The sequence below is a fragment of the Urocampus carinirostris genome, chromosome 6 (assembly GCF_059441175.1).
Source record: "Urocampus carinirostris isolate Australia breed hairy pipefish chromosome 6, RoL_Ucar_1.0, whole genome shotgun sequence".
Classification (NCBI taxonomy): domain Eukaryota; kingdom Metazoa; phylum Chordata; class Actinopteri; order Syngnathiformes; family Syngnathidae; genus Urocampus; species Urocampus carinirostris.
In genome coordinates this window covers 6,963,157-6,978,696 of record NC_142354.1, presented here as the reverse complement: position 1 = coordinate 6,978,696, position 15,540 = coordinate 6,963,157, and the positions used below count along the sequence as shown (strand labels likewise).

Here is a 15,540-nt window from a genome sequence, read left to right as displayed (position 1 = left end):
ATGATGGAACGATGCATTTGAGTGACATCGTACGGACACCGCATCCGCACGTGTTCTCGACACGTATTTGCGTCTTTGCAAGCTTTGGGAATGTTAAGGGGGTCATAAGTTTGACTTAACTATCTGACTGTTTTGTCGACGTTCCCATTGTAGCGCCTTCTAATAATAATAATAATAATAATTTCCTTTGTATTGTCATTCTTTGTAACAATGTACACAGAACGAAATGTCGATACACCTGACCCGTTGTAGCGAGCCGATGCAGCCGCAGCCAACAGAGGGCGCCGCCATTTTTACCAATGTTATAATCCGGTGCGTCTTATGTATGTCAAATATAGGACCAAAAACTATTTTTTCGGGGTGCGCCCTATTACCCGGTGCGCCTTATAGTGCGGAAAATACGGTGATGTGCAGGTAAAAAAGGGGTGGGGCCTACAGATATTTATCCCTGAAGTTGACATCCATGATAAAAAAAAAAATTCTTTAATGACACTGGAATATAAGGGTGCAACGGATCAAAATACTCTGTATGTGACTCAGAGACACGGATAAGGCCATTTTTCAGATCTGAAAAGAAAACCACTAAGGGCTGGCAAACTAAACATAACAGTCTTCCACTTATTATGTAAAACATGTTTTAAAAATGATAGAAAATCAACTTGAACTCGGGAACATGACAATAAAGTGTTAACATACACCAGTTTCATGTTGCCAAAAATAGTGACGTCTTCAGTGTTCATTTTACCTCTGAAAAGTGATGAGTCCCGGGGACTCGCATGCTCAAAAATCTATGGGTCCCAACAGAGATCTATGGGTCCCCAAATTTTAGTGTTATCGAGGTTTAAATTGTAAATCGGTGACAAATATATAATAAAAATCTATATATTCATTCAGTTTTAATTATCAAATTATTTTAGGTAATATACTGATTCATAGCACGTTTGTTCTGAGCCTGTATCGCGGTGTTATCACGTGAATTAGCGTGTGACGGTCAAATGCCTTTCTCCGCGTATATACAGCGCGATTTGCCGAGCACACGTCAGTTGTGCTCGAGACGTCAAGGGGTGAACATGGATCCCCGTCACCGTAGTGACCTCGTCTTAATCCATTTTTATTTCTTGACATTTCTTTTCATTTCATAACAAGATAATAAAATAAAAATGAAAAACGATTACAATAATAACATATTGGCTTCTTCGGTGCCATAGCTTGAAATCTTGATCTTCACGGGACTGTGTCTTGAGCGGTTATGATTTCTACAGCCCGGTGTTGTGCCGAGAAATGCATCCCCGCCGAGATTTGCATCCCCTCGCTACTATAACCACTTTTACTTCGTTTTATCTCACTTTTATATCATTTTTCGAGAATGTGATGGCGAAGATATAACCAAAACCACTTCGACTTGCATTTGTTGGGAATGTATACAATTTAAACCATTCTGTCTTTGTATTTGTTGTGAATGTAATTGAACGGTAATGCACACCGTATATAAATCACTTTTGAGAACTGTTATGCACTCTACCATAAAGCTTATTATGCTGTAATAAGCTTTATGGTAGAGTGCATAACAGTTTCAATACGAGCGATTTGAATAGAAAAGGGCAAAATAAACATGTTACCTGCTCAAAAGTGATTTATATACGGTGTGCATTACCATTCGATTACATTCACAACAAATACAAAGACAAAGTGGTTTTGGTTATATGTCCGCTATTACATTCCTGAAAAGTGATATAAAAGTGAGATAAAACCAGGTCAAAGTGGTTATAGTAGCCAGGGGATGCAAATCTCGGTAGGGATGCATTTCTCGGCACAACATTGGCTCGGCAGCTTTTATACCCGTGGTCCACACGCGGAAATGACGCGATGAGGAAGCGGAACAGTCGCCGGCGTCTCTTTTGCGGTCATACCACCGATGAACAGCGGGTTGGCCAATTTTGCTCATTTTCCATCGCGGGCAAAAATGAAAAATTGCAAAATTTTACCCGCGATACAGATGCAAACGGCTGTGTGACCGGGCCCTAATAGATCGACCCAAAACAGTGGTCCACCATGCTCATGCTTCACCCTGCTTTAATACTACATTTGATTCAGTGAAAGAGAAATTTCACCTGCTTTTGAACCCCAAAATTGAGTGAATGTTATGCATGAGACGTGCATTATGACCTCAATAATCAAGTTAGACTACGATGCGAAGTATATTTATTTTGTCATTAATTTGAGTATAGCCAAGAACCCCAAGCTGTGTTGTACTCTGCAACTCTTTTCTGTCAGTACGATGAAATGCAGGAAATAGTTAATAGGATTAAGATCAGAATTTGGCAGACATTCCGGTTTTGTAAAGCCATGTAAATAAGAACAACCATTCAAATGTGCTCTTATTCAGGATGTTACTATTGCAGCTAAATACACATGCTGATTTCTTCAACAGTTTTTTTGTTCTAACAAATTATACACATTGATGTGCCTATTTTGCTTAATAAGCCTCACATGAATCGGTTAATTATTCCTCAAATGTCTGCTTTATTTCCTCTTAGTAAAGCAAAATTATTGCAATTTATATCCATGCAAATAAAAAAGAGGAAGCAACAAAGTACACTTTTGGAGCCAATGCAGTACTTCCATCGATTGTGGCGGGTGACAAAGGTAGCATTATATTTTTGTGAATGTCAAAGGTTACATCGGGAAATGACTTACAGTATCTCTGTAGAATGACACAGCTCATGTCTTGCCCGTTGCAATCAAGATTATTATTGAACGCACTGTAAATGAGGTAGCGTGTGTGCGGCACAGTTCTGAGGTCATGAGATCGATCCTCCTGTGTGGAGTTTGCATGTTCTCCCCGTGCATGAGTGGGTTTCCTCAGGGCTCTCCGGTTCCCTCCCACATTCCAAAAACATCCATTTCAGGTTAATTGGAGGGTCCAAATTGCCCCTAGGTGTGAATGAGCGAGTGACTTGTCTGTCTCTGGATTCCCTGCGGCTGTCTGGCATCCAGTTCAGGGTGTCCCCTGACCACTGCCCGGAGATAGCTGAGATGGACTCCAGCACCCCCGCGACCTTAATGAGGATAAGCGGTGCAGACTTGACTTGACTAGATAATGGATGGATGTAAATGAGGTTTGTTTTCGACACTAGTCATGTAAACTGATTATTCCTAACTCAGTCAGATTCCTTGAATTTAAACATACACTGTGTTCATCTAAAGAAACTCCTGGTTCGCATAGAGCGTGATGACGTCATAATGTACTAGATCAAAAATGGGATCATCTTCAACAAGCTGCCATTTTTCAAAGATATTCTGGGGAAAGAACATTTATTTAAGAGATTTTGTTGCATTTTAACCAGAGTAATCATTTACAATTTTTTTTAACTAGAGGTCTATTGAAAAAAATGCTATTAGGCTAATTCTCTTTCATGTCCTCTGACACAATGATGCAAGATGACATTCAGTGCATGCCAACAAGGCAGAAGGAGAGCTGTACTGTCTTTCTTGGAACAATGCCATGAATGCCAAAAGGAATCTCACACACACACACACACACACACACTATGCATACATGCACTGTCTTCAACCAAATGGTTCAACCTATAACGGTGGCCAACTTAGTACTCAAGAGTCGCATGTCCTGCATATTTTGCAGTTTTTTCTTCTCTAACTCATGTAATGCAAATTTTCAGCTTCCTAAGCAAGCTGTGTGGGAGCTTGATAAAGTCCATGGTGATTGGAATCACATGTATTGGAGCAGAGACACTCCAATAACATGCAGGACATGCTGCTCTCGAAGACCGGGTGGGCTACCTCTGACCTATATAATAGCACCATCTCAGTGTTGTAGAAACAATAGCAGAAATTAATATATGTGCTTGTAAGCTTCACTGATAAGTGGTAAGTTCATTGTAATATCGGACTGTTTGATTCATGATTCCCAGAGCAAATAGTGCATATATAACACGATTGTCATATTGTAAGAAATTTGAAAGTGCGCCTAATAACCCGGTCTGCCTTATATAGCACAAAATACGGAGAATATGGGGCGGCACCGCGGCTAAGTGGTTAGTGCGTTCGCGGCACAGTTCTGAGGTCATGGGTTCAAATCTAGCTACCAGCCTTCCTGTGTGGAGTTTGCATGTTCTCCCTGTGCTTGCGTGGGTTTCCTCCTACATTCCAAAGATATGCATGTCAGGTAAATTACCTGATCCAAATTGTCCCTAGGAACAATATGAATGAGCAATTGTGTTGTCTGTTTCTGTGTGCCCTGCGACTGATTGGCAATCAGTTCACGGTGTCCCCTGCCCACTCCCCGAAGATAGGATGGGCTCCAGCACCGCCATGACCCTAATGAGGATGGAGTGGTGCAGATAATGGATGGATCGATGGATAAAGAATATGACTGGAAATGCATACAGTATTTTTACGTCTGCATTACGACATGAGGTTTTTACGGTATACAAACGCTGCCTGACCTACGAACGGGTTAGGTTCTGGACGATCGTTCGTAAGTTGAATTTGTTCCTAAGTTACGTCAGTGCTACATTTTGTATGTTTATGATTTATATAAGTATGATTAAGGCTTGTATAAGTAACCTGTATTGTTTTGTACTGAAAAATAAACATTTTATAAAATAGGATGCTCTATAGACATAAATAAAGTCAAGTTTAACTTGCTTGTGAAAGATGGGCTTCAAGAGTTAGGCTACATCCTCCTCCATGGTAAAAAGTGGCCAAAAAAATCGTTCTGACCATTTTCTCAACCACATCAAGCTTTTTTATTCCACTTTCATTTCAAAAGAAACGGCTTACCTCTTCCTTACACTTTACAACAAGCTCCTGCAAATGTTCTATGAGACTGTTGTGGCAAGCGCCCTCTTCTATGCGGCAGTGTGTGGGGAGGGCAGCGCTAAGAAGAAGGATGCCTCTCGTCTTAATAAACTGGTGAGGAAAGCGGGCTCTGTTGTGGGCACAGAGACAGCCTGACAACTGTAGCTGAGAGACGGACACTGAAAAAGCTGCGGTCAATCATGGACAATTTATCATATCCATGTTGGAATAATGTACATAAGTTATTCAACTTTACTATGATTTATGAATGTTATAAGTTTGCTTGAAATTCTGTGTTTACGAAATAGGATGTTCTCACAAGCAAAAGTTTTCCACTGCACTCTAAGAGAGAACCAATGGTTTGAATAAGTTACAGATTTGACCCGAAGGCCAAGGATCTTTTCTTGAGTATAGCTAAAGAGAGTTAATCAGTCACATTTCAAATAACAAGTGTTTGTACAAAAACTGGATCCAAATGTAAATTCAACCTTCAACCATCCCCTAAACCCTTAGTGTTGAAATCACATTGTAAACAGGGCATTCCCTTTTTCTAAATAAAAGGCCAGGAGAAGGAGACTGCTTTGGAGTGAGTTGGAGAATTGTAACCAAAGCAGTTTTCCGTTCACTTTCCTTGGAAGAAAACCATACACAATTCTCTGTGTCTTCTTTTGCATGCAGGTTTTTGTTACAAGTGTTGGGTTAAACATGACAATCCACTACACAGCATCATCTAAAAACGGTAAAGCAGCTTGAGCGACAGACTGCTGTCACAGTCTTGTTCCACGAACAGACTGAGGAGATCATTCCTTCCTCATGCCATGAGGCTCTTCAACTCCACCCGGGGGAGGAAAAGCCCACATTTAACTCCACCCCCACATTTGCATATTACCCTATCTTTATTAGTGTGTAATTTACGTAGCACTATTTAAATACTCTATAACAACACGTTATATTGGGTATTTCTGTATTTTATTTCTTTTATTTTATCATTTTATTTTTCAAGACAAAGATACTGCTGGAAGTGTGAATTTCCCTACGGGGATGAATAAAGTATCTATCTATCTATCTATCTATTGAATGGTACACATTGTTCTGATTACACACGAACCCGGAAGTAGAAGCCATATTTCTTCTTTGGCGAGGATGCTGGGTGCACTCTCACACCGCCAGGCGTCGGAAAGAAGCACTACAGTACCATCCTCTACTCGGAAAAGGTGCACACAATACAAAATCCAAATTACAGCAATATCTGGAAATTTTTCGACATCTTGAAGAAAACGTTTGTATCTACCGTTTTGCGTAAGTCGAGTGTAAGTAGGGGAGCGTCTGTACGACCGCATTTGTGGAATGATTGATCAATCAAAAAACATTGCTGACCATAATCGCAAAGCACAGTATGTAACGGGAATCGGAACCAGGTCACGGCGGTCTAGAAAGTCTGATTTATCATCAGGTACACCAAAAAGTTGTTTCCCTCGTCATCTTGGGGAGATTATTTATATCTTTCAGGATAACCAGAAATACATTTCTGGCACTGTGAGGAAAAATAGTGATAGTGAGATTAAATTGTGCCTTTTCTAATGCCATCTGTATCACTAGTGGCCCTGTGGTTAGGTTTTGGCATTCTCACTGCCAAAACACAGGTTGGATTCCTGTTGTGATTAGGGTCAGCAACATTTTTTTACTTATCAATCTTTGCACTAATTTATACCGTAAGTATACAAAATGCGCAACGGTTGTAGTAGCGCTCAATGTAGTTTTATTCTACGTACCTTATAGTCCAGTACACCTTGTATATAAAAGATTATTTTTGTGGGGTGTGCCTTATACAGTAATCCAGTGCACCTTAAAGTGCAAAAAACACAGAAATGTTATATGTTGGGCTCGTCACCCAGCCATTGAAAACAATTTTACCCTGTCGTGAAATGAACCCTGCTACAGAATTGTATATTTTCTAGGTCATAATCTTCATCTACAACTTCACTCATGAAATCCATTGAAAGAGGCACGCAGACCAAGTACTTAATTTAGCAGTAAACTCTGAACTAAATGCCTATGAATACTTATTACAAACAGTTCACCTGACAGCGATGGAAGCATGTTAGATGAACAAGTAAGTCAAAACCTGATGCAGAGTACCATTAAGCCTAGCGAGAAGTTAAGCCATGAGTGCTCTTTTTATTATACCACCTGCTGACCAATGCAAATGTTTATTTTGCGCCATTTCAACATTTTGTCTCTAAAGCAAAAATACCATAAATAAAACTGATAAAAGGTTTACATACATATTTAATGGTTAAGAAATAAAGGGTAATAAGATCAAAATTGCATAAAAACAGCTGAATGGTGTGCAGTATGTAAACTTTATTCGATTATTGTTACTCCATCAGTGTAATTTTAACCTTTTTATCATATCAAATTAAGATATTAGATATATTTTCCCGTACTAACTTATTGACAGATAAATAATAAAAAGAAAAAAAACTAATCTGCTTCCACCTACTGATATGGATGGATGTTAGTTAGTGACCACTGGTTGAAAAAATACTGTGCTACCCATGCACTCAGTTAACCAAGTTCCCCGCCCGAAAGTTAACACTCGCAAAACAAGCACTCTTGAAACTAATCAAAGGTCTTTGGGAAAAAATATAGAATATCTCTGACACTAAAATAATAGTACAATAGCGCTAATGAACATGCCAGGTAGTAGGTGGGGCGCGCCAAGGCTGAACAGTGGCTTCGAGTTAGCCTTAAGCATTATTAGTTATTGCTTTGAATTTGCGTATTTGAGACAAAACACGACAAGAGAAAACAAACCGCTGGCCCCAAGTAGTAAGAGAAAACAAACCGCTGGCCCCAAGAGGTAATTCGACCAACACAATGATGTCCAGTCAAGATTTAGGATGAAACAGCAGCTAGCTGATACAAAACTGGGCTGTCTAACACACAAACAAGGGATGAAAAAAATGATTTGAACATTACATGAAATAAAATAAAAAATCTGACAGTCACCAAACGCACAGTAAAATAATAATTTGGGAAAATCCATCTGCAATCAAAAATCAGGGTTTGTACACCATTTTTGTGGCCAAACTCAAAAACTTTATTAGGACTTATAAAGCCAAGTTTCCAATTTATCCAGTAGCATCAGAAGAAGAAATCCGGTGTGAAACATATATTTTGCAGAGCCCCAAATGTATCTGCGATTTACATATGCGATTTTTAATCTTGTCTGTGCATTTATCAAGACATTTGACTTTTAGATATTGAGTCATTCACTAATATCTTTGTTATTGAGATCTCTCTCCCCATATACTGTAGGTATTGGGTAAACATGACCTTAATATACAGCCTATATTTTCAGATGCAGAAGTTCCTCATATTACAATTTAACACTGGGGAAGGCTACCTCAGTTTTTTGCATTGCCCATAATTGATACGCAATCCATTGACTAATACAGATTTCATAGTGTCCTGTTAAGGTGGGGCATGCACCTTTCCTCTTGGGCGCAACCAGTAAGTGGCAATGAATCTTCATAGGACAATGCTATACAGATTAATGTCACCTGCCGTAAAACACAAGGGAAAAAATTCAATGGCAAAGCAAAGTCACCATAGACCAAATTTAAGAAGACTTGTTGAGAAACATGGCAACAATTCTAAGCATTTGCAAGCACCTAACAAAATTCAAGCACTTTTCAACCATTGAAAACACATTAAAATTCAAATATTTCAAGCACCCGTGCGAACACTGAAAAAATGAAAATGTATGTGCTCGGAACATTTGCATTGTCTTCTTCGTGATTTTTCAAGCGCTACTATTAATCAGTCACTACTGTGCAATTAAAGTAGTAAGTCGAGTGAACAGATCACAGATTATTGCAAACCACAGACTATTATTACACCATCCCCTGATCTAAATCCTACATGAGGGCAAGGAAAATTTCAAAAACCTCAACATGAGGAAAATGAAGAAACCTTGAGAAGGGACTGTACATGAGGTAATCTCCCTTCCAGGATGACCAGGCTGCAATGGATGTTGCAATAACAAGTAATACAGATATTATCAACTTAAAATATAAGTTTTTCATATGCCATAGAATAGAAGTGTGTTTTAAATCTAGATATAAACAGTTCCACTTAGATTGCAGATCGAATCTCAGGGGGAAAAGCATTCCACAGGACTGGGGCCCGAGTGGAGAACGCTTTCGAACCTGCGGATCTCTTCTTGGCTCTTGCAGCAAAGAGTATTCTTCAACCGGAGCCAAAGTTATAATGAGGATTCACGTTTATAAATCGAATAATGTGATGATCTCATCGGTACAAAATCAATGATAATGACAATGCATACGTAGAGCAAAGCAGCGATAGTCCTTTAAAGGGCTTTTAGCTTCGAAACAGAATACTCATTGGTGCGTATTGACAAAAATGGAACTCCACAAAAACTGAAAACAAAGCTACATTCTCTTGATGCTATAAATATTGAAACCCATTGAAATGCAATCTAAATGCAACGAAAGCACGCTTACCTTCATGTCGTTCATGATGACCTGGAAGAGACCTCCCAAGGCGCTGCATTCTTTCTCAATTCCCGCATCCATTTTCCACACAGTCAGAATGAAAAAAAAAATCCCAGACAACTTCGTTTGCTTCTTCCTTAAAAGTTCTCTTCAACTTCCCAAAGTAAAAATAGACAAAAATCACTTGAGACCTTTGGCAAGGGTTAACATTACAACAGCTGTGGGGCAAAGTCCACTTTTCGTCGAATCAACAGCTCCCAAAAAGTACAGTGGAGGAAAAGTACACGCACAAAAAGAGGCCAAATTTCTTAACCGATGCTAGCCGACGGCCAGGTGGATAAACGTCCTAACAAAGAGCACATTCTGTCGGACTGAACGAACGAGTTTGGCCGGGAAACGGTAAAACAGTTGGCCACTAACGGCGAGCTAACTGTGGCTAAGTGGCTAACTCCGCTAGCAACCTGTAACTACGAGTGTGGAAAGGGATCGCCACTCGAATACTACGCCCATATGTCGGTCTCGCGTCCTCTTACTGTTTTTTTTTTTTTGATTGTTTTTTTCCGTAGATATTAACAAGACGTTAATGTAACCTATCGGGGCGTCAATATTTCCTCATGAGGAGTTTTAGACGCCGTTTTTTTTCCTCCACTATTTCCGACAGACCGGGAGTCGTCCGAGCGAGAGTGTGGCGCGCATGCAAGTGAGTGCGCGTGCGTGTGCGCCTGTGTGTAAATTTCATGATCTAGTCGCGCTAGGAGTTCCGACAACAAAAGTACATCCTGTTTGCATTTTCAACATAAAGCTTCATTCAATTCATCGTCATGGCTGATGGCAAGAAATCTGAGACAAAATTGAGACATGATCCAAAATGGGGAGTTAGTGGAAATGTTATGGGAGAGAGGCTCATGGTGTGTAAAATGAATGCAAGTTTCTCGATTTGCTAGTATTAAAAAAAAGATGACACAGCGCTTGTGGCTGATTCTGAGGAAACATTGAGAAGGTTGGTCATGGAGTTTGGAAGAGAGTGTGATAGACGTAAATTATGTGTGAATGTTGGGAAGAGTACGGTGATGAAGTGTTCATGTGATGGGGTGAGCATGGTGTTAGAAATAGGCTTGCATGGACAGGTGCTGGAAGAAGTTGAAAGCTTTAGGTACTTGGGTTGTGATGTGACTGCAGTTGGGGGAATGGAGTGCGAGGTATTGCAAAGAGTGAATCAAGGAAGCAAGGTTTTGGGTGCTCTGAGGAGTGTGATGAGCAACAAGAGTATGAGTATGGATGTCAAGAGGGGACTGTATGAGAGTGTGATTGTGCCCACTGTGTTGTATGGTGCAGAGACTTAGATAGATAGATAGATAGATAGATAGATAGATAGATAGATAGATAGATAGATAGATAGATAGATAGATAGATAGATAGATAGATAGATAGATAGATAGATAGATAGATAGATAGATAGATAGATAGATAGATAGATAGATAGATAGATAGATAGATAGATAGATAGATAGATAGATAGATAGATAGATAGATAGATAGATAGATAGATAGATAGATAGATAGATACTTTGTTCATCCCCGAAGGGAAATTCACATTTCCAGCAGCATCCCTGAGCTGAGAACAATCGAGAACAATCGGAGCCTGAACGCAGATTTGAGAAGGAAATTAAATGTTTTTGAGATGAAGTGTTTGAGGAGTATGCTAGGAGTGACAATATTGGATAGATTGAGAAATGAAATTGTGAGAGACAGAACTAGAGTAGTCGTGGAACTGAGCAAGTGTGTGGATAAGACAGTACTCGTTTGGTTTGGGCACATGGAGAGGATGGATGAGGAGCGAATGTTGAAGAGGATCTACAGAGCAGAGGTAAATGGAAGGAGACCAAGAGGAAGGCTGCCATTAACGTGGATGGATGATGTCATGAATGCACTGCTGGAAGAGGTCTGAATCTAGTGGAAGCTCGAGCTCTTGTTGGTGAAAGGAATGAGTGGAGAAGTGTATTAAAAGGATAGTGGGATGTTTAGACGCGCTCTAAAGGATGGGCAGGGGACCTGTCCTGTATGATGCGGCAGGGGTAAACTACTGAAAGCTATTGGGCCCTGCTGTTGAACAAAAGAGTGTGTTGTGTCACCCTGACCCGAATGACATGGCCGCTTTCTTGTGTCCCGTTTCATCTGGAGGGACGAAAGCATGACCAACTTAGGTGCCGAGTAGCCCAAGTTGTTTGGGTGTTTGGGCATTTGTGTTGGCCATGGTCCAAAAATTTGTGTGTTGTTTTTTTTTGCTACCTTTTCCCTTTTTTATTTCTTTGTCTTTGTGTGTGTTTGTCTTGCTGTCGGTCACCCCTCTCAAGGGATATGACCAAGGTAGTAAGATATATCGATTCATTATGGCTTATTTTTAAATCAATCACTGCCCCACCCCTGCCACCCCCTCCTCTGATAACACCTTTGATACAGGTTGACAGGTATGCACACTCACTACTGAAATTATTTCATTAATGTTTTTTATGGACACTCTCTTATGGCACTATTCTATGAGAAGTAAATCATACTTGCTCTCACATAAAACATCATACTCTCACACATGCACAACCCTACTCTCATATAGACATTCATATTCAGCACAAACACTAATATATTCTCTCGTACACTCACTACTATAGTCTCATATGCATACTGCTATACTGTACTGTCATACACACTCCTATACTCTCTCACACATACTTTGATACTATCGTACTCAGCGTTTGTGCGTGGGTTGTCAAGACCAGAACAGGAGGAGGACCCAGATGTTTAACGTTTACTCACAAGTTTAATAAGGATCGAGAAAAAAACAAGCGCCAGCGATCCGGTGCTTGCTGGACGAGGGAAGCAAGCCACTCATGGGATTGGAGCGTGTTCGGGATTGCGGAAGTGGATCTTCTGGAGCGGGAGATCTTAGTGTGGTCAAACGGTAAAAAACGTGTCGATAGCTGGAGCGGGGGATCAGAGCGTGGTCGGTGGTCAGAAACGGGTTGTAGCCGGACACAAGCGGCGAATCAGGAACAGACGAGTGGGATATGGGTGAAAAAAAACGGGACAGACGGGAGTCAGAGCCAAAGTGCTTGCCATGTGTAAACAGAGGTTCACTGACAGACTGACGAAGGGCGAGTGGGAGAACTGAGCTTAAATAGGAGGGGGAACCAATCAGGTAACCAGCAGCAGCTGGCGTCAACGAGCGGGCACAGGTGAGTGCAATGAGTAATCATGACATGGGTATGATTGTGTTTCTATGATAGTCTAATTGCACAAGTGTGAGAGTACGATGTTATGTATGAGAGCAGGTATAATGAACTTTTCAAACGGCCTGGGATTCTGATGTTAAATGTGAGAGCAAGTATGATTTACTACTCAACCGGTTTCTCATCCGGCTTCTAATACTAAGCATTATCACATAGATGCTTCAATACACTTTAGAAACAACTTTTAAATTATTTAGTAATTACATCCAAAAGTAATGCCCCTGCTCGCTGCCTGGAGATAGCTGGGATGGGCTACAGCCCTCCCGCAACCCTACTGAGGATAAGCGGTGCAGATAATGGCTGAATGGATGGATACTTCCAAAAGTCTCTCAAATACACGATTGAAATACTCTCAAATGCTGTTGAATACCCACTACAACTGACCCTGAAAGGCTCCAAACTAATACTGTAAGAATGGCCATCACAATAATGTAGATTAGACTCTGTGGCGGTAAACACAAGGACTATGTTAAGAACTCCTAACCCCGTGCCCTTCAAAAATGTGCTCCTTTGGAAAGCTACGATTGAATGTCAACTTTTAAAAGTAAATGTTCTATACATTTAAAGAACGTTGGGTTTTACTCATTCGCAAAAAATGTCCACGTACGCCCCTGCAAACTACAAAAATGCTTTCACACACAGCTTGTTGATTTTTTTTCCTTTACACAAATTTGAAACAATCTCACTTATGAAGGTTTTTCCTCTCAAAGTACATCATTAAACCTCATAATTGCATATGGCAACGGGCTGTTAATCAGTTCTTAGCACGTTATCCCTCCACGGTAATTTTGATTCTACCCAGTTTTAATTTTGAAGTCTGAGTCGCATCCGCTCACGACTGAGGGAAACTTGTTAGCTTGACGTTGCGCAAAAGGGATATTTGAAGGGGGTGTTTGTTGTGAGGCAAGGAGTGGGGCTTCCCGGAGGGGCGGGTACAAACATGTGATTAGGCAGTCTGTCAAGTTATTAGTCAACTTTAATTCGTTTAAGTTAGTCACACTAAGAGCTTTGTTGTTAGAATAGAATAGAACAGAATAGAATAGAATAGAGTAGAATTGAATAGAAGGTCATTATTGTCCTTGTGCAGTCTATGCGCGCGTGTGCCTGCGTGCGCGGGTGTTTGTGTGTTTTGCTGAGTCATCACCTGGCAACAAGCTGACTCACTGCTCAGCATTACCATGACAACCGGCACAGACGTGCTGAATCATGCACTAGTCCCAGCCAAATTCCAGTCTGGTTTCCATGGAAACAGTGATAATGGGATGTATTGCTGTTTTGTACGGTGTAATATGCTCTCTGGGGACAATATTTTATTCAATACACACACAGTACATTTCCAGCAAAACAACCTTAATCAAATACCTCAAATGCGGCCCAAAATTCCCAAAACGATCCAGCCTGCCATGTTTTAAAAATACTCTCTATGGTGTTGCTTAGAATGTGATCAGTGTTGGCACCATGCAATTTCTATTCGATAGCGAGTATTGTAACGTGCGGTATGGCGGCTGGGTGGTTAGCGCGTATGTGGCGCAACAAGGGTTGCTGACTAGTTTAAATGTTATCTTTTGAGATTTTTATGTTGTTTAATCTGTATTTGACTGTTAAGGGAAGTGTACTAGTATTTTTTAAGGTATTTAGTTTTGTAAAGCAGAAAAGGTAAGTAAAGTACCAGTATATCACGACTAGATGACAAATTCTCACAGGTCAGAGAAGGGTGCTTGGGCCAAGTCTCACGGGACCTCACGTGATTTAATGAGACTTGCTCAATAAATGATCCTAAATGTCAACAAGTAAATGGTGTCGCGTGAGACTGTCATCTATTAAGCAGGTGAGATGTATATACGGGTAACATACTTACTGTGAGGATGATAATATGTGAAAATATGTGTGTTAAGGTTATTTGTGATGTCTGTAAATTTTACAAAAAGTGAAATACAGTAGTATGAATGAGTCCTCCGTTAGCATAAGTAACAAATAGGGCCTTGGTTGAGGTTTGCTATGTTATGCTGGACTAACTTAAAAGTGTACTGTGATGTTAATTTGTATATTTGATGCCAAACTATACAAGGTGGGTTGTTTTGGAAGGTACAGTTATGGTGTTTTGATAAATGATTCTTGAAAAGTACCAATTGATGTCAATATTATTTTGTATTTCTATGTTAAAAGGGATCTCAGGTGATTTAATGAGACTTGTTCAATAAATGATCCTTAATTTCAACAAGTAAACGGTGTCGTGTGAGACTGACATCTATCATCTTTTTTGCAGATGAGGTAAAAAAACAAAAATATCTAAAACAAATGTGTAACACCTGGGTCCCGTTACACGTAGCCCCACGGTGCGGAGGTTCAGGGTTGATTCCCGCTACTGCAGCTTCGCCGTGCGAAGTTTACATGCTCTCTCCATGGGTTTCCTCCGGGCACTCCGGTTTCCTCCCACATTCCAAAATCATGCATGTCAGGTTAATTGGCCGGTCCAAATTGTCCTTAAGTGTGAATGAGCGAGTGAGTTGTCTGCATGGCTGACTCCCTATTGGTGTGTGAGTCTGTGTCTGAATGGGTAAGTGTGAAGCACATTGTAAAGCACTTTGGGAGGTCTTCATTTACTTGAAAAGCGCTATATAAATGCAGACCATTTACCATTTATAACCTTCGTTGGTGTTTTTTTTTTTAATGGCTGGGTCGTGATCAAAAGGTGGGCGCGGTTCTGGCACTGCTGTCATGATTGCCGATTCAGAGCACGTGCGACTGCTTAATTGGCGGCAACAGCCCGGAGAGCTGATTGGCCCATGAACTCTTTTTAAACTCCCGGCTCTCAAGAGATCCCTGTTAGATCGTTATGCGAACCGTTGCTCCCAGCTCGGCAAGCTCTTACGTCAGAATCTGTTCCTGCCCTGTTTTACTCTGCCTGATCCTCA

At 40.6% G+C, this 15,540-nt stretch overlaps 1 protein-coding gene across 3 annotated transcripts in view; it reads right to left on the bottom strand.

Annotated features, from left to right (window-relative positions):
- The window catches only part of mtss1 (MTSS I-BAR domain containing 1), a 59,432-nt gene extending 49,405 nt beyond the window's left edge, over nt 1–10,027 (bottom strand). For all 3 annotated transcript variants that reach the window (XM_088337651.1, XM_088337652.1, XM_088337653.1), the window contains exon 1: nt 9,351–10,027. In XM_088337651.1, the coding sequence (XP_088193777.1) occupies nt 9,351–9,422 (72 nt within the window). In that variant the 5' untranslated portion in view covers nt 9,423–10,027. The remainder of the gene's footprint in view (nt 1–9,350) is intronic.
- Nucleotides 10,028–15,540: the final 5,513 nt, after the last annotated feature.